This window comes from Paramisgurnus dabryanus, chromosome 10 (genome assembly GCF_030506205.2).
Source record: "Paramisgurnus dabryanus chromosome 10, PD_genome_1.1, whole genome shotgun sequence".
Lineage (NCBI taxonomy): Eukaryota > Metazoa > Chordata > Actinopteri > Cypriniformes > Cobitidae > Paramisgurnus > Paramisgurnus dabryanus.
The window spans coordinates 5389494-5409655 of record NC_133346.1 but is presented as its reverse complement, the minus strand read 5'-3'; the positions used below and the strand labels follow the sequence as shown (position 1 = coordinate 5409655).

Here is a 20162-nt window from a genome sequence, read left to right as displayed (position 1 = left end):
ATCCAACGAAGAAGAAGAGGCACACGGCTGTTTTCGCGCTGAAATGACATGACGTGATGACGACGTATGTCACGTGATGTAGCAACATATGGCGAATGTAGTACGTCCGAATCTCATTCATACTACCCGGATTCATACTATACAGTACCTACTGTTTTAACGCCAAGTAAGTAGGTACTTCATCTTTTTCAGTACCTACTATACAGTATGCGGTTTCGGACGCAGCGAAGGACTTTGCTGCCGTAACATGGCTGCAGGAGCTGCAATGATATTTTGCACTGCCCAAAAATTGTACCCTTGGTAACTTTCAATAGCAGGGGACTATATTCGGGCAGTGCGTAATATCATTGCGCCTCCTGCAGCCATGGTACAGCAGCAAAGTCCTTGAGTATTACACCAGAATGAGAGTATAGGTACTAGCCATATCTGCCTAGAAAATCACAACTTTTAATTTTCCGTCAGTCTTAGTACACGATGTAACAACAGAAGAGTCAAGTTTTAAATACACATTGTGACAACATTATGAGTATCCTGTGAGCTCATGGTGACTTCACTGAGAGATCAAATTGCTTTAAAGCTTAAAGGACAAGTTCGGTATTTTAGACTTAAAGCCCTGTTTTCAGATTGTTTATGGTGAAATAGAACGGTTTTGACTGAAATTTCGACATATGCGGCTGCCCGAGAATTTTCGGATGTTTGTGTTTCACCTCCCACCTCTACAATGGGTTTATAGGTGCACTGGAACAATCCTTCCTAAAATGCATTAAACTTTCGTTTACAAAGACGTGAAACTCACCGAGTGGTCAGGGGTGTTCACTGATATGATCACACAAAAATTGCTGCAAATGATGCTTTCCAACAGCTGTTTTAGCATTCGTTGTTAACTTGTGGACCTATTTTTTATCAAACGCATCACACCCGTATATTCTTCAGCTGAGAGCTTGAATAATAGACACTCCAGCCCAGGTGGTGGCGCTAATCCGCCATTGCCAATTGCAATAATAGAAACAAAGTTCCCTGCGCGGAGTAATACCGTACCTAACAGCACATCTAATACATGTCAATGGAGTTGGCAAAAACTATGATAAAACCTGTTGGAATGTGTAATTTGCAGCGATTTTTGTGTGAGCATACCAGTGAACACCCCTGACTCACCCCTGAGACTTTACTCATGGCCTATAAGAGAGATCATGAGACTCAGTACTGCTTTCCTGCCATTAACTCATCATGCATCAAGACAAAACGCCCCACACATGAATACAATATCATGTATGTGTTTTTTTCATTGCTGTCAGTATGGACTGTGTTTCTGAATCTGCTGGTGATCATCTCCAGCTCTCACTTCAAGAAGCTTCACACTCCAAACAACATGCTCATTCTCTCTCTGGCTGTGTCTGACCTGCTCGTAGGACTTATTGTCATGCCCTTGGAGGCAATTAGGTTGATTGAAACATGTTGGTACTTTGGAGACATTTTCTGTAGACTGTTTTTAATAATCATGGGATTGCTCGTCTCTGCATCTCTGAGTAATTTAGTTTTAATAGCTGTTGACCGTTATGTTGCTGTGTGTCACCCTCTGCTGTACCCACAGAAAATAACAACGACTAGAACAATATTTATTATCTGTGTTTCTTGGTTCTGCTCTTCAGCTTATAACATTTCAGTTTTTATAACTACCTCACAAAGAAAATACACATGTTATGGAGAATGTGTAATTATGACTACTTTCGCCTGGACAATTATTGACATGTTTCTGTCTTTTCTGTTTCCTTGTACCGTCATTATAACTTTATATTTAAGAATCTTCTATGTCGCACATCATCAAGTGAAAGTTATAAATTCTCTGATGAGGAGTGGAAAACATCTAACAGAAAGTTCAGTGAGGAGAAAATCTGAGAGCAAGGCTGCTCTGACATTAGGAATCATTGTGAAGGTTTATCTGTTTTGCTGGATTCCCTATTACAGCTTAACTTTAACACAAAACACAGTAATGACTATAGCCTATTTTATGTTATGGATGGTGTATATTAATTCAGGTTTGAATCCTCTCATTTATGCTATATTTTACCCCTGGTTTAGAACGTCAGTTAAACACATCCTAAATCTATCCAAAATATTTAAACCAGTATAACAACTTCTGGTCTTGTTCATTATATTAATAATGTAGTGTAATGTAGTGATCTGGATTTACTAACATTGTTAGAATCATCAATGATGGGGTTCAACACAAGATATTAGGCTTACATTTGGCAGTGCATTAAAGAGTGGTTTGCCATATTACTAATAAAACCCATCAGGTGTTCAGTAGGCTCCTGTATAGCATAATGGTACAGCAGTAATAATGGATTAAACTTTGGATTAAAGCATCTGCCAACTGTGTAAATGTTAGAAACTGCAGGGCAAATATATAAATTATAAGCTACACGTGTAAAGGTGTATATTAATTTTTCGTATTGTAAATTTCACCACTCATAAATCACTCAACTAAAGTTTAAAAGCCACTCATTATAATAGTCATGAAACAAAATTGAAATTGTTAGCTATTCCTTTTTTTAAGGCTCAGGTTTAACAGTTTAAATTGTATAAGAGCCATACACTGATATACTGTATTCTATACCCACATTGGCAGTCCATTTAAAATGTTTTTTTACAAGTTTTTAATTTGCTCTGACATGCACTGTGAGCTGTAAGGTCTTATATAGACAGGTGTGGGCCTTTCCTAATCAATTACAATCAGTTTAATTAAACAAATCTTGACTCCAATGAAGGATTTGAACCATCTCAAGGAAGATCAGAAGAAATGGACAGCATGTGAGTTAAATATGAGTGTCACTGCAAAGGGTCTGAAAACTTATGATATCATGTGATATTTCAGTTTTTCTTTTTTAATAAATTTGCAAAAATGTCTGTTTATTTTCTGCCAAAATGGGGTGCTGAGTGTACATTAAGTAAGGGATAATGTAGAGGCAGCCGATAGTTATCGGGAAATAAGCCCCGACAGTGTGATATTGCTACACATCCTCATGCCCATGGCGTCAATATTTGACGCACTTGACCATGCGTCAATATGTTACGCCGAGGGTATACCTTTCGCGTCATTTTTTGACGAACTGGGGACTTCAATACTATTACGTCCGTTGAATTCTCTTTCCTATTTTCTTACCATTTTCGCGTCGGTTTAGGGTTAGATTACGCATATTAAACAGTGTACACGAAATTAAACAGTTTAAACAGTTGTCACCTGGCGTTGGGGTTAGACACAGTTGTCACCTGGCGTTGGGGTTAGAGTTAGGTTTGGGTAGGGATGTCATTATGTAAATCTAACCCTAAACCGACGCGAAAATGGTAAGAAAATAGGAAAGAGAATGCAACGGACGTAATAGTATTGAAGTCCCCAGTTCGTCAAAAAATGACGCGAAAGGTATACCCTCGGCATAACATATTGACGCATGGTCAAGTGCGTCAAATATTGACGCCACGGGCATGAGGATGGGATATTGAATGAAGTTTAAGCGAAAGGGGAAGTGATGATGTTACTGATGTTAATGTTGCTAGGCAACCACCGAGTCAGCTGTCCTGTCAGTCAAGTATAAAACATGAACGCTCTTAAAACTTTGGTTTGCTGTTAACTGTCATATTAGCAGAAACTTTAAAAAGCAGCGTGCTCTGACATTGATCGAAGGTGAGAGGTGCAAAAACAGTAGGCAAAAATGCAATGCAAAATGCAAATACATAAATTAAACAGCTGTCCATTGTGGTTAAATTGCGCTTGTTTAATGTCATTCTAGTTAACGACTAACTTGTTATCATGTGATGCATCAACATGGCGTATGTAGTACGTCCTATATGCTATTTAGTACCTACTGTTTTAATTCAGTCTTCGCTTGTGCCAAGCGATGAAAGGCCCATTCTCTCCCCACATTTATTGGACAATGAAAAACCCATGAATGACGTTGAGTGCTTTTCCGCTCAGCTTTGGCTTTTTTCAACTTCAGGCATTAAAAGCACTCCTTCAAAAACATGTGGGGGGGGGCAGGCGGCAAAAATGCAAGGCCCATAGGTTTCGCATCTGAGCTCATGTTAAAAAAGGACAAAACAATATCTACTAAAAAACAATGTTGCATCAGAGTGGGTGGTGCATGGGTTGAGTCAGTCTGATCCTGACAATGTATAAATAAAAAAAGGAGATCAGATCAAACTCTTAACAGGAGGAGACTTTACTCATGGCCTATAAGACAGAAGATCATGAGACTCAATACTGCTTTCCTGACATTAACTCATCATGCATCAAGATAAAACGCTCCACACATGAATACAATATCATGTATGTGTTTTTTTCATTGCTGTCAGTATGGACTGTGTTTCTGAATCTGCTGGTGATCATCTCCATCTCTCACTTCAAGAAGCTTCACACTCCAACCAACATGCTCATTCTCTCTCTGGCTGTGACCGACCTGCTCGTAGGACTTATTGTCATGCCCTTGGAGGCGATTAGGTTTATTGAAACATGTTGGTACTTTGGAGAGACTATCTGTAGACTGTTTTTAATAATAATGGGATTGCTCATCACTACATCTCTGAGTAATTTAGTGTTAATAGCTGTTGACCGTTATGTGGCTGTGTGTCAACCTCTGCTGTACCCACAGAAAATAACAATGACTAGAACAATTATTATTATTTGTGTTTGCTGGTTGTGCTCTTCAGTTTATACCAGTTCAGCTTTAACTACCTCGCAAAGTAGATACAACTGTTATGGAGAATGTACATTTATTGTTACTTTTGTCTGGAAATTTATTGACATGTTTCTGTTTTTCCTGTTTCCTTGTACCGTCATTATATCTTTATATTTGAGAATCTTCTATGTCGCACATCATCAAGTGAAAGTTATAAACTCTCTGATGAGGAGTGGAAAACATCTAACAGAAGGTTCAGTGAGGAGGAAATCTGAGAGCAAAGCCGCTCTGACATTAGGAATCATTGTGACGGTTTATCTGTTTTGCTGGATTCCCTATTATAGTTTATCTTTAACACCAAACACAAGCATGACTTTTATTATAGCCTATTTTATGTTGTGGATGTTGTTTATTAATTCAGGTCTGAATCCTCTCATCTATGCTATATTTTACCCCTGGTTTAGAACGTCAGTTAAACACATCCTAAATCTATCCAAAATATTTAAACCAGCATAACTTCTATTGGTCTTGTTCATTATAATAATAATTAAGGTTCTGAATATACTAGCATTGATCGAATCGGACAATGATGGGGTTAAACACAAGATATTACGATTACATTTGGTAAGGCTTAAAAGATTGATTAGCTTGTTCAATATATTGGTAATAAAGGCATTCTCTGTGAATTTATATTTCAAGTTTTCAATACCAATGTTAACATCCATAATGTTGGGATTGTCCGGTTCAAACAAAGGCAACATGCATGCTGAAAATAATGTATAATGTACCTTGTACGACACTCTTTGGATAAAAGCATTTGCTAACCGTAGCCAAATATATAAATTAAAATCTACATGTGTAAAGGTGTGTACAAATAAACTACATACAATGTTTAGTCTTAAATCCATCGGAATCAACATTGCGGTTAAATGTATGGATAAAACAAGCAAATATGCAGACTCAATACTCAGGGACAATGATAATTGTTTAGCTTGATTGGTCACAAGTTGATTCATTATTTTATGTGCATAAATGAATGTTGGCTAACTGAACATTTCTTACATGAACTTGCAAGACATGACCTGCATAAAGAGCAACTATTGCATCAGTCTGTCAATCTACTTACATGTGAGTTTGAATCAGCCCACTTTACCTTTTTTATCTAGAAGGCCAATTTGTATTATAGAGATTAAAATCCTGCCTTATTGCTCTATCAGAATGACTACATGTTTAAGACAATAGGCATTAAACATTAAGATTAGACATATAAAAATAACCATTATGTTCCAGACTGGGACTCAGAAAGGTTTACCTGCCTAAAACAGATGCAGAAAAAAACACATTAAGCAAAACAAACAACAACAAAAAATCTATTGTTTCTGACTACATTTAGAACGAGTTGTTGACCTTTGTGTGAACAGTTATGACACATGCTTTCATGTGCAGAAAATACACTGAACCTGTATATCATTGGCCTAAAGCATGGGTCTCCAACCCTGTTCCTGAATGGCACCTGTCCTGCAGAGGACATGTGCCCTCCAGGATCAACGTTGCAAACCCATGGCCTAAAGCAATGATTCTCAACTCCAGTTCTCGGGCCCCCAATCCCAGAATGTTTTAGATGTCTCCTTATATGAAACACCTGATTCCACTTATCAGGCTCCTTTCAGAATGTTTGAAAAAATTACTTAATTAACACACTTACAAGCTGATGAACTGAATCAGGTGTTTTATACATGGAGACATCTAAAATGTCCTGGGACACTTTAATATTCATCAAAGATAACACAACATGCAGTTTTTAAATGAAGGTTTTATTATTAAGAGATAACAAAATCCAAAACTACATGGCCCTATGTGACAAAGTGTTTGCACCCCTGTTAAAACATGCTAGCCATTATGCCGAGATCCAAAGATATCAAGAAACAAATGAGAAAGAACATAATTGAGATCTATTAGTCTGGAAAGGTTATAAAGCCATTTCTAAAGATTTGGGACTTCAGCGAACCACAGTAAGTGCCATTATCCACAAATGGCGAAAACATGGAATAGTGAAGAACCTTCCCAGGAATTGCTGGCTGACCAAAATGACCCCAAGAGCGCAGCGACGACACATTCAAGAGGTCACAAAAGACCCCACAACAACATCCAAAGAACTGCACCCTAAGAAACCTATTTAAAGACTGTTACATGAGTAGATACACAAGCAAGTATGGTGGCACAAAAAAAACGTGGCGATTTTTTAAGCGGATAAAAAATTAGAACTATATTGTATTGCAGAAAAGCAGTTAGTTTGCAGCACTTCTACCTCGGTCGCAGTAATATTGACTGAAGTTCGAGCGAGAGGGGGAGTAGGGAGTAGGGAAAGTGATGATGTTACTGATGTTAATGTTGCTAGGCAACCACCGAGTCAGCTGTCCTGTCAGTCAAGTATTAAACATGAACGGTCTTAAAGCTTTGGTTTGCTGTTAACTGTCATATTAGCAGAAACTTTAAAAAGAAGCAGCATGCTCTGACATTGATCGAGGTGAGAGGTGCAAAAACAGTAGGCAAAAAGTACCCAGACTTTACTATCCCGTGAGCCCCCAGGATAGGAGTTATCCAATAAAGAAGAAAACAGAGAGCCATTGTTTTATAAAAAAAAATGCCAAAAGAAGTAACTCGACTCTACTGTGTTTAAATGCAAATACATAAATGAAACAGCTGTCCATTGTGGTTAAATTGCGCTTGTTTAATGTCATTCTAGTTAACGACTAACTTGTTATCACGTGATGCATCAACATGGCGGATGTAGTACGTCCTATATGCTATTTAGTACCTACTGTTTTAATGGTCGATGAGTAGGAACTTCATCTAATTCAGTCTTCGGTTGTTCCAAGCGATGAAAGGCCCATTCTCTCCCCGCATTTATTTGAACAATGAAAAAAAAACATGAATGACGTTGAGTGCTTTTCTGCTCAGCTTTGGCTTTTTTCAACTTTAGGCATTAAAAACATGGGGCGGCAGACAGCAAGAATGTTAAAAAAAGGACAAAATAATATAAACTGAAAAACAATGTTGCATCAGAGTGGGTGGTGCAGGGGTTGAGTCAGTCTGATCCTGACAATGTATAAAAAAAGAAGATCAGATCAAACTCCTATAAGGAGGAGACTTTACTCATGGCCTATGAGACAGAAGCTCATGAGACTCAATACTGCTTTCCTGCCATTAACTCATCGTGCATCAAGACAAAACGCTCCAGACATGAATACAATATCATGTATGTGTTTTTTTCATTGCTGTCAGTATGGACTGTGTTTCTGAATCTGCTGGTGATCATCTCCATCTCTCACTTCAAGAAGCTTCACACTCCAACCAACATGCTCATTCTCTCTCTGGCTGTGGCCGACCTGCTCATTGGACTTATTATCATGCCCTTGGAGGCAATTAGGTTGATTGAAACATGTTGGTACTTTGGAGACACTTTCTGTAAACTGATTTTAATAATCATGGGATTGCTCCCCTTTACATCTCTGAGTAATTTAGTTTTAATAGCTGTTGACCGTTATGTGGCTGTGTGTCACCCTCTGCTGTACCCACAGAAAATAACAATGACAAGAACAATAATTATGATCTGTGTTTCTTGGTTCTGCTCTTCAGCTTATAACATTTCAGCTGTTACAACTTCCTCAAAGAGTAAATACACATGTTATGGAGAATGTACATTTATCACTACTTTCGCCTTGACAATTATGGACGTGTTTCTGTCTTTCCTGCTTCCTTGTACCGTCATTATAACTTTATATTTGAGAATCTTCTATGTCGCACATCATCAAGTGAAAGTTATAAACTCTCTGATGAGGAGTGGAAAACATCTAACAGAAGGTTCAGTGAGGAGGAAATCTGAGAGTAAAGCCGCTCTGACATTAGGAATCATTATGACAGTTTATCTGTTTTGCTGGATTCCCTATTATACCTTAAATCTAACACCAAACACAAGCATGACTTCTGTTACAGCCTATTTTATATTATGGATGGTGTATATTAATTCAGGTGTGAATCCTCTCATCTATGCTATATTTTACCCCTGGTTTAGAACGTCAGTTAAACACATCCTAAATCTATCCAACATATTTAACACAGCATAGTCTTGTTCATTATAATAATAACTGAGGTTCTGGATTTACTAGCATTGATCGAATCGGAAAATTATGGGGTTCAGCAACTACTGTAGACGGCTCCACATTTTATGATAAATTCGTGAAAGACAAAACTGCTCGCTGGCAAAAAATGGTTTCAGTGAAAAATACAAAATGGCAACAGTGAATGATGGCCTTGTTCCCACTGATCTGCAATTTTATGTAAGACTACATATATTTTTTACATAGCTTACAATTGTTATCAAGTGTAAATACTGGTATGTGTGCTGTGGGAGTTGTGGGTCAAGATATTATGATTACATTATGATTTACATAAAAGAGTGGTTTGCTAGTTTGTTTTATTGGTAATAAAGGCATTCTCTGAGAATTTATATTTTAAGTTTTAACTACAAATGTCACATCCATAATGCTGGGATGCTCAGAGGCAACACACATACTGATAATGATGTATAATGTACCTTGTACCGCACTGTAAGTCGCTTTGGATAATTATTAAATGTTTATGGAGACTGCAGGCCAAATATATAAATAAAAATCTACATGTGGTGTGTATAAATAAACAACATACAATGTTTAGTCTTAAATACATCAGAATCAACATTACAGTTGAATGTATAGATAAAACAAGCAATCATGCACACTCAATACTCAGGCACAATGATAATTATTTAGCTTGATAAGTAACTAAGTTGATTAATTATTTTATTTGCATAATTGACTGTTGGCTAACTGAACATTTCTCACTTGAATGTGCAAGACGTGACACTTACTTACATGTGAGTTGTTCTTTTACTACTTAGAGTCTGAAACAAGGAGGGCATATTAAGTGTTCATTGTGTTTTCATTTTAACCGAGCAGCTATGGTTGCGCCTTTCACACACAAACACACACCTCTCCAGTCCAGACCACACTGACTGACAGTCAGCGGCAAAAGCGACGCAAGGGTGTATGGGTAATGTAGTCTCTGCTCTCGGTGGGACGAATTAGGATGCGTACATTGTGAAGGGCGCTCTGAAAATCGGCAGCGCAGCCAAAGGACTAAATTAAACCTCTGATTTTTAAACAGATGTGCAAATGAGCGTTCCGGTACGCTAAAAGCATGTTCTGGGCGCACAGAGAGGTGGTGGTACGCTCAAAAGCTATATTTAGAAGTGGCGGTACTGAGTACCGGCACGTTCCGGCCATAGACAGTAAAAAAAAATGGACACAGTGACCCCATTGAATTCAACGGAGACAAGTGAAGTCAATTAGAAGCACCCACTTCCTGGGTGTCGAGGGTACTGCGCAGACTCAAACTGAGCTTGATGACGTAGATATCACGTGAGCAACCTGTCTGACAATTGTAAGTCTTCTAATAGCCGTGCCAAGAGAAATCTGAATCACCAGCCGAATCTTGCAGAGACGGCGAGCGCGAACAGGAACACATTTGGGTAAGGATTCTGATTAATAATCTCCTATGACTTTATTCCTCCACGTCCCACCGATTGCTTCATAGACAGTAAAAGATTGCCTCCGAGCTTCTCCTCCTGTCCATACGGTAATTTCTCTACTGTGCGACAGAGAGTCGCAGGTTATGATGCAATCGTTAGCATATTTTTACAAAAACTGCTTCTACTGGGGCATAACGTAAGATACAAGGTAATGGAGCCTTTTATACATTTTCTTGTTTCTTTAGAAATAATTAAAGGACAATTGGAGTCTTTAAACGCATGGGATGTAAAGTTATTCGCTGTCAAAGTGAAGCCAAAATTAATGGGAGTCAATGGAATGCTAACAGCAGGTGGGTGTTCGCTAAGCAATGGCGGCGCCCTGGGAAGCTTCAATAAAATATGAAACCCTGCCCCCCTGGTTCCGGCCCACTTAAAGCACTGATGTGGGTGGAAAATGTGTAATGAAAGGTTCATGCAGGAAAAAGTCTAAGGGGAAAGCGGTTCTGACATTAGGACTTATTGTCACAGTTTATCTGCTTTGTTGGATTTTGCCTGTTATTATAAATACAATATTGTCCACCCTATCATTGAACTATGGCTCTGTGTAGTAAATGGCGCTCCATTTGAAATCATGTGATGACTATTTAGTACTAATCACCGAACCGGCTTTACTGTGAGGTGCACAAAACAATCTCATCCGATATATCGTCCAGCCCTAGCTTATTGTGAATTCAAAATCTTGAGTTCATGGTATACAGTAAGTGCACAATGAGTGTGACCTCTTATAGTGATCATACTGTAGCATGGGTACACTGTGAGTGTGCCGTGAGGTCAAATCATGACCATCTGATGATCTGAAGCTTCCAGAGCTTAATGTGAATTCTATAATTAAGGTTTTTACTTATTTATTATTATTCTTTATCTTTTATATATGTGTATGTGTGTGTATACATATATGTATACGTACATACGTATGCCAATGTGAAAATTGTCAAATGTCTGAGTGAGTGTTTCGCTGCAACCCAAATTTCCCTATGGGGATAAATAAATACTGAACTGAACTGAACAGAGACCCTCGCATTTTGTTCTCAAGACCTTCGCAAATCTGTTCTTTGTTTTCTTGATGTTTGTGCTAAACTTTGTTTGCGATGGTTGATCCGTAACTTTTCCTCATCTATCCTAAATTTTTGAATGTCCTGTAAATGACACGAAGCAGTGGTGCCCTGGCTGCCTGGTAATTATTTGTATAGGGTAACAGTATGTATTGAACAAGTCCAACTGTGCGTATGCTTGCTTGAATATACTGAAAGTGCTGAGGACATGTGCGTGCATGAGACGGATGCAGAAAAAGTATACCCAGATATGGACTCATGTGCCAGGCAGGTACCAAAACAACTTGAACCTTATGTATTCACAACATTTGACTCAAAACATTATCGCATTTGCAACCATTTTGGTCACAGTCTAGAGTCCTGCTTAGAGTGTTTTGCCTCTGCACTCATCATTTACAAACATCTAAAAAGGCTACATAATATCCAGTAAAGAACAATGTGGCATCAGAGGGGGTGGTAAAATGGGTTGAGTCAGTCTGATTCAGAAACTGTATAAATAGGAGAACAGTATGGAGATCAGATCAAACTCTTACCAGGAGGAGACTTTACTTATGGCCTATAAGACAGAAGATCATGAGACTCAATACTGCTTTCCTGCCATTAACTCATCATGCATCAAGACAAAACGCTCCACACATGAATACAATATCATGTATGTGTTTTTTTCATTGCTGTCAGTATGGACTGTGTTTCTGAATCTGCTGGTGATCATCTCCATCTCTCACTTCAAGAAGCTTCACACTCCAACCAACATGCTCATTCTCTCTCTGGCTGTGGCCGACCTGCTTGTAGGACTTATTGTCATGCCATTGGAGGCGATAAGGTTGATTGAAACATGTTGGTACTTTGGAGACACTATCTGTAGACTGTTTTTAACAATAATGGGATTGCTCACTAATACATCTTTGAGTAATTTAGTTTTAATAGCTGTTGACCGATATGTGGCTGTGTGTCAACCTCTGCTGTACCCACAGAAAATAACAACGGCTAGAACAATAATTAGTATCTGTGTTTGCTGGTTCTGCTCTTCAGTTTATACCAATTCAGCTTTAACTACCTCACAAAGTAGATACACATGTTATGGAGAATGTACATTTATCATTACTTTTGTCTGGAAAATCATTGACCTGTTCCTGTTTTTTCTGCTTCCTTGTACCGTCATTATAACTTTATATTTGAGAATCTTTTATGTCGCACATCATCAAGTGAAAGTTATAAACTCTCTGATGAGGAGTGGAAAACATCTAACAGAAGGTTCAGTGAGGAGGAAATCTGAGAGTAAAGCCGCTCTGACATTAGGAATCATTGTGACGGTTTATCTGTTTTGCTGGATTCCCTATTATAGTTTATCTTTAACACCAATCACAAGCATGACTTCTGTTATAGCCTATTTTATATTATGGATGTTGTATATTAATTCAGGTCTGAATCCTCTCATCTATGCTATATTTTACCCCTGGTTTAGAATGTCAGTTAAACACATCCTAAATCTATCCAAAATATTTAAGCCAGCATAACTACTATTGGTCTTGTTCATTATAATAATATTAACGTTCTGAATATACTAGTATTGATCGAATCGGACAATGATGGGGTTAAACACAAGATATTATGATTACATTTGGTAAGGCTTAGAAGATTGATTAGCTTGTTCAATATATTGGTAATAAAGGCATTCTCTGTGAATTTATATTTCAAGTTTTCAATACAAATGTTGACATCAATAATGTTGGGATTGCCCGGTTCAAACGAAGGCAACACACATGCTGAAATTAATGTATAATATACCTCGTACGGCACTCTTAGTTGCTTTGGATAAAAGCATTTGCCAACTGTGGCCAAATATATAAATTAAAATCTACATGTGTAAGTATACAACTAAACAACATACAATGTTAAGTCTTAAATCCTTCAGTATCAACATCGCAGTTGAATGTATAGATGTAACAAGCAAACATGCACACTCACTAATCATGCAAAATAATTATTTAGCTTGATTAGTAACTAAGTTGATTAATTATCTTATGTGCATAAATGACTGTTGGCTAACTGAACATTTATGAACGTGCAAGACATGACCTGCATGAAGAGCAACTATTGCATCAGTCTGTTAATATGGGAGTTTAAATCAGCCCATGTTACCTTTTTATCTAGGAGGCCAATTTATATTACGGTGATCAAAATCCTGCCTCATTGCTCTATCAGAATGACTACATGTATAAGACAATAGGCATTAAACATTAAGATTAGACATATAAAAAAAAACATTATGTTCCAGACTAAGTTTCAGAAAAGTTTACCTGCCTAAAGCAGATGCAGAAAAAAGCAAAACAAACAACAACAAAAAATTCTATTGTTTCCGACGAGTTGTTGACCTTTGTGTGAACAGTTATGACACATGCTTTCATGTGCAGAAAATACACTGAACCTGTATATCATTGGCCTAATGCATGGGTCTCCAACCCTGTTCCTTAAAGGCACCTGTCCTGCAAAGGACATGTGCCCTCCAGGAACAACGTTGCAAACCCATGGCCTAAAGCACTGGTTCTCAACTCCAGTCCTCGGGCCCCCTCCCAGAATGTTTTAGATGTCTTCTTATATGAAACACCTGATTCCACTCATTAGGCTCCTTCTAGAATGTTTGAAACGTTTCCTTAATTAACACACTAACAAGCTGATTAACTGAATCAGGTGTTTCAGATCATCAAACAAATGTAAATATTCATCAAATATAACACAAGTGAACACAACATGCAGTTTTTAAATTAAGGTTTTTATTTTAAGGAAAAACAAAATCCAAAACTACATGGCCCTTTGTGAAAAAGTCTTTGCCCCCCTGTTACAACATAATTTACTGTAACAATGGTTTATCACAAGTGAGTTCAATTTCTCTAGCCACACCCATGCCTGATTACTGCTAGACCTGTTCACGATCAAGAAATTACTTAAATAGGACCAAAAGATCCTTAAAAGCTATCATGTCGAGATCCAAAGATATTCAGGAAAAAAATGAAAAAGAACATAATTGAGATCTATCAGTCTGGAAAGGTTATAAAGCAATTTCTAAAGATTTAGGACTTCAGCGAACCCCAGTAAGTGCCATTATCCACAAATGGCGAAAACATGGAACAGTGAAGAACCTTCCCAGGTGTTGCTGGCTGACCAAAATGACCCCAAGAGCGCAGAGACAACTCATTAAAGAGGTCACAAAAGACCCCACAACAACATCTAAAGAACTGCAGGCCTCCCTTGCCTCAGTTAAGGTAAGCGTTCATGACTCCACCATAAGAAATAGACTGGGCAAAAATGGCCTGCATGGCAGAGTTCCAAGACAAAACCCACTGCTGAGTGAATAGAACATAAAGGCTTGTCTCAGTTTGGCTAGAAAACATATTGATGATCCCCAAGACTTTTGGGGAAATACTCTGTGGACTAATGAGTCAAAAGTTAAACTTTTTGGAAGGTGTGTGTCCCATTATGTCTGGCATAAAAGTAACACTGCATTTCAGAAAAAGAACATCATACCAAAAGTAACATATGGTGATGGTACTGTGATGGTCTGGGGCTGTTTTGCTGCTTCAGAACCTGGAAGACTTTGGCTGTGATAAATGGAACCATGAATTCTGCTGTCTACCAAAAATCCTGAAGGACAATGTCCGGCCAATTGTTTGTGACCTTAAGCTGAAAAAAAAAAAACTTGGGTTCTGCAGCAGGATAATGATCCAAAACACACCAGCAATTCCACCTCTGAATGGCTGAAGTGAAACAAAGTGAAGTCTTTGGAGAGGCCTAGTCCAAGTCCTGACCTGAATCCTATTGAGATGCTGTGGCATGACCTTAAAAAGGTCGTTTATGCTCAAAAACCCTCCAGTGTAGCTCAATTACAACAATTCTGCAAAGATGTGTGGACCAAAATTCCTACACAGCACTGTAACAGTCTAATTACAAGTTTTCGCAAATGCTTGACTGCAGTTGTTGCTGCTAAGGGTGGCCAAACCAGTTATTAGGTTTAGGTTGCAAACACCTTTTCACACAGGGGCATGTAGTTTTTGATTTTGTTTTCCCTTAATAATAAAAACCTTCATTCAAAAACAACATGTTGGGTTCACTTGTGTTATCTTTGACAAATATTTAAAATTTTTTGGTGATTTAAAACATTATGATCATAATCGCTCTTCAATTAATTTGATTTGTTGTCGATAATAATTAAAGCTGCCGTCGGCAACTCTGGAGGATTGAGCAGTTTCCAAATGTTTACAATTTCATGTCCCTCCCCCACTACCACAGAGCAACCTCCCTTCGAGCTCGTCAGCGCATGTGCACCAGTATTATTGTGAATTCATACTTAGCCAGAATACTTAGATTACTTACATAACACTCCGAAATACAATCAATGGTTGATAAAGCATAATTACCTGTAGAGAAGAAATGTTGCAAGCTCTGCGTCCAGCTCGAACCCTTTAAAATCTCGTAGATTCCTCCACCTTTCCTGTCCAATATTAATCCTAGTTTTATTACGGTCACTTTCTGTCTTTGTTTCCTTCTTTTCATTTGTTGTTTTCCTAGCTCTAGTTGTTAACTGAGGAATCGGAAGTTTGTTAGTGAATGTTCTCTCCGCCATCACGCTGCGTTCAAATCAAAACACCTGTGAACTTCAGGCGGATGCACGTGATATTGTAACACGCGCGAGGGGGAGGGGGGGTCTGTGGCGCATGCAGGTACTGTGATTGACAGGCAGATTTTACACAGCCCTGCACTGATTGGAGCAAATGAACTGGCCTGCACTGACTGGACCAAGTGAAACGGGAGCGGTGGATTTTGGCAAAACAAATAACAGGCTCTAGGTGGAGCTAGAAGTGCAGGTTTTTTTCTTAAACAGTCTAATTTATGTTGTTCTATTGGAGCATAGTGTCGGTTTCAGTGAATATGATAAAAAAATTTGATAAAAAAAGTTGCTGACCGCAGCTTTAAATCAATAAAACTCGACGATGGTCGAAAAAGCTAAGTCATGCACGTGTGCAGCAACCTGCACAAAACGGTTATTTTAAGCAATCCAGTGATTTGTTACTTCACTGAAATTTTTTTTGAATGCCAATCACATTTGTCAATATTGAGTTAGCCCCATTTATGTGCACACTGTTGCATTAGACCTCACACAGAACACCCAAAAACTTTGATTTTTAAGAACCCATCAGAAAGTACATTTTAATCTACGCGGCGCGTCATGTACAGCGTGAGTGTCGAGGAGAGTTGAAATCAGCTCAACTTAATGGTAATGAGATATGACGCGGTTCGGCGGCAACCAAACGGAAAACTGAAATGTTCGGCGGCAAACAATCGGAAGGGGGAAACCTCCATCTGAGAGGAGTTCAGAGAATGCATTCGAGCATCAGAGTGTCCACTACACCTTTTCTTTAGCGTCGTTGGCAGGGCAGCCAGAGCTTTTATTGACGCTCTCGCCGGTGGCGGTGTGAATGCACAGTAACAGGCAGTATAATCAGGGCAGGCAGTAAACAATCGTAAAGTCAGTAAACAGATCAAAGTAACAAACCGGATGATAAACAGACAAGAAAATGCTCATGAATGACAGCCGTGGCAAATCAAGAATTCGTATTGAGTTCAAGTGCAAGTGGAGTATTTAAGCAGTTCATGATTGGATGCAGGTGAAACTTAATCAGTCCCGGTATGTGGAATCATGGGAAGTGTAGTTCGAAATGAGCATAAAAACTCAGGGGATGGCTCCCTCTGGGGGTGATCGGATAACAAGGCAGGGCGCCTCGTTTATCACAAGCGCAGTAAGTAAAAGTAATTTTTTTCCAAAAGAAATGTACTTGAGTAAGAGTAAAAAGTACCCATCCTTAAATTTACTCTAAAAGTACTAGTTACCCAAAACATTTACTCAAGTACATGTAACAAAGTAAATGTAATTTGTTACTACCCACCTCTGGCTGTAACACAGGTGAGAGGATAGTAGGAGAGGCAGAAGGCCACAATGGCAGTGAGAGGATAGCCCCCCAAAATTTTCTTGAAGAGTTCAGGGAGGTATTAGCAGCCTAAATGCATCCCATGGCTTGCACCTTGTGGCAGGAAGGAGAGCAGACATGCACCTTGTTGTGTTAAGGTGAGGTAGTTTTAAATTTGCTTAATCACGGCCTCAGGCCATTCAGAAATACTGGTTTGTTGGCAGAATTCATTAAAAGTAAAAAAAAAGCTAATTTACAAGAAAATGTCAGATGCACTAACATGGTTTTGCATCTAAGCTCATAATTTACATACATCTACAAAGGAAAAGGTAAAAACGCAAAATAATATCCATTGAAAAACAATGTTACATCAGAGTGGGTGGTGAATGGGTTGAGTTTTGCTGCTTCAGAACCTGGAAGACTTTGGCTGTGATAAATGGAACCATGAATTCTGCTGTCTACCAAAAATCCTGCAGGACAATGTCCGGCCAATTGTTTGTGACCTTAAGCTGAAAAAAAAAACTTGGGTTCTGCAGCAGGATAATGATCCAAAACACACCAGCAATTCCACCTCTGAATGGCTGAAGTGAAACAAAGTGAAGTCTTTGGAGAGGCCTAGTCCAAGTCCTGACCTGAATCCTATTGAGATGCTGTGGCATGACCTTAAAAAGGTCGTTTATGCTCAAAAACCCTCCAGTGTAGCTCAATTACAACAATTCTGCAAAGATGTGTGGACCAAAATTCCTACACAGCACTGTAACAGTCTAATTACAAGTTTTCGCAAATGCTTGACTGCAGTTGTTGCTGCTAAGGGTGGCCAAACCAGTTATTAGGTTTAGGTTGCAAACACCTTTTCACACAGGGGCATGTAGTTTTTGATTTTGTTTTCCCTTAATAATAAAAACCTTCATTCAAAAACAACATGTTGGGTTCACTTGTGTTATCTTTGACAAATATTTAAAATTTTTTGGTGATTTAAAACATTATGATCATAATCGCTCTTCAATTAATTTGATTTGTTGTCGATAATAATTAAAGCTGCCGTCGGCAACTCTGGAGGATTGAGCAGTTTCCAAATGTTTACAATTTCATGTCCCTCCCCCACTACCACAGAGCAACCTCCCTTCGAGCTCGTCAGCGCATGTGCATGTGTTTTTTTCATTGCTGTCAGTATGGACTGTGTTTCTGAATCTGCTGGTGATCATCTCCATCTATCACTTTAAGAAGCTTCACACTCCAACCAACATGCTCATTCTCTCTCTGGCTGTGGCAGACCTGCTCGTAGGACTTATTGTCATGCCCTTGGAGGCGATTAGGTTTATTGAAACATGTTGGTACTTTGGGGACACTATATGTAGACTGTTTTTAATAATCATGGGATTGCTCCTCAATACATCTCTGAGTAATTTAGTTTTTATAGCTGTTGACCGTTATGTGGCTGTGTGTCACCCTCTGCTGTACCCTCAGAAAATAACAACAACTAGAACAATAATTATAATCTGTGTTTCCTGGTTTTGCTCTTTATTTTATACCATTTCAGCTTTAACTACCTCACGAAGTAAATACACATGTTATGGAGAATGTACAGTTATCGTTACTTTTGTCTGGAAAATCACTGACGTGTTTCTGTCTTTCCTGCTTCCCTGTACCATCATTATAACTTTATATTTGAGAATCTTTTATGTCGCACATCATCAAGTGAAAGTTATAAACTCTCTGATGAGGAGTGGAAAACATCTAACAGAAGGTTCAGTGAGGAGGAAATCTGAGAGAAAAGCCGCTCTGACATTAGGAATCATTGTGACGGTTTATCTGTTTAGCTGGATTCCCTATTATACCTTAACTCTATCACCAAACACAAGCTTGACTTCTGTTATAGCCTATTTTATAATGTGGATGTTGTATATAAATTCAGGTCTGAATCCTCTTATCTATGCTATATTTTACCCCTGGTTTAGAACATCAGTTAAACACATCCTAAATCTATCCAAAATATTTAACACAGCATAACTTCCACTGGTCTTGTTCATTATAATTATAATTAAGCTGCTGGATTTACTAGCATTGATCGTATCAGACAATGGTGGGGTTCAACACAATATATTACGATTACATTTGGTAGGGCTTAAAGGAGCGGTTTGCTGGTTCAATAAATTGGCAATAAAGGTATTCTCTATGATTTTATATTGCAAGTTTTAACTACAAATGTCACATCCATAATGGTGGAATTACTCGGTTTGAACTGAAGGAACACACATACTGATAATAATGTATAATGTACCTTTTACTGCCCAGTCGCTTTGGAAAAAAGAATTTGCCAACTGTGTAAATGTTTATTAAGACTGCAGGCCAAATATATTAATGAAAATCTACATGTGTAAAGGTGTGTAAAACTAAACAACATACAATGTTTAAATTGTCTTAAATCCATGAGAATCAACATTGGAGTTAAATGTATAGATGTAACAAGCAAACATGCACACTCACTACTCAGGCACAATAATAATTATTTAGCTTGATTAGTAACTAAGTTGATTGATTATTTTTATGACCATAAATGACTGTTGGCTAACTGAACATTTCTCACATGCGAACGTGCAAGACATGACCTGCAGGAAGAGCAACTATTGCATCAGTCTGTCAATCTATTTGCATGCGAGTTTGTTTCACACTTTTATTGATGACTTGGTGGATCATCTTTGGATGCAGCATATATATGTTAACAGGACCCTCAAGACCATGTACACATTTTGAATAGCAAAGCATAACAAATATAATTGGCCTTCAAAAATTACTGTAATTGATTTCTCAGATGGTTAATTTCTGTCTTGATCCAGTCAGTATA

At 38.3% G+C, this 20162-nt stretch overlaps 5 protein-coding genes across 5 annotated transcripts; all 5 read left to right on the top strand.

The window, feature by feature from the left end:
* Positions 1-1171: 1171 nt before the first annotated feature.
* Positions 1172-2131, top strand: LOC135739112 (trace amine-associated receptor 13c-like). The gene has a single exon (XM_065257393.2). It carries the CDS (start codon positions 1172-1174, stop codon positions 2129-2131), a length of 960 nt encoding a protein of 319 aa, XP_065113465.2.
* A 2092-nt stretch (positions 2132-4223) lies between these two features.
* Positions 4224-5189, top strand: LOC135739119 (trace amine-associated receptor 13c-like). The gene has a single exon (XM_065257402.1). The coding sequence runs from the start codon at positions 4224-4226 to the stop codon at positions 5187-5189; it is 966 nt and encodes a 321-aa protein (XP_065113474.1).
* A 2642-nt stretch (positions 5190-7831) lies between these two features.
* On the top strand, positions 7832-8800 carry LOC135746819 (trace amine-associated receptor 13c-like). The gene has a single exon (XM_065265538.1). The coding sequence runs from the start codon at positions 7832-7834 to the stop codon at positions 8798-8800; it is 969 nt and encodes a 322-aa protein (XP_065121610.1).
* A 3204-nt stretch (positions 8801-12004) lies between these two features.
* LOC135739129 (trace amine-associated receptor 13c-like) lies at positions 12005-12871 on the top strand. Its single transcript, XM_065257409.2, has one exon. The coding sequence runs from the start codon at positions 12005-12007 to the stop codon at positions 12869-12871; it is 867 nt and encodes a 288-aa protein (XP_065113481.2).
* A 1650-nt stretch (positions 12872-14521) lies between these two features.
* On the top strand, positions 14522-19327 carry LOC135746830 (trace amine-associated receptor 13c-like). Its single transcript, XM_065265549.1, has 3 exons — positions 14522-14617; positions 14937-15024; positions 18489-19327. Exons 1-3 carry the CDS (start codon positions 14522-14524, stop codon positions 19325-19327), a joined length of 1023 nt encoding a protein of 340 aa, XP_065121621.1.
* Positions 19328-20162: the final 835 nt, after the last annotated feature.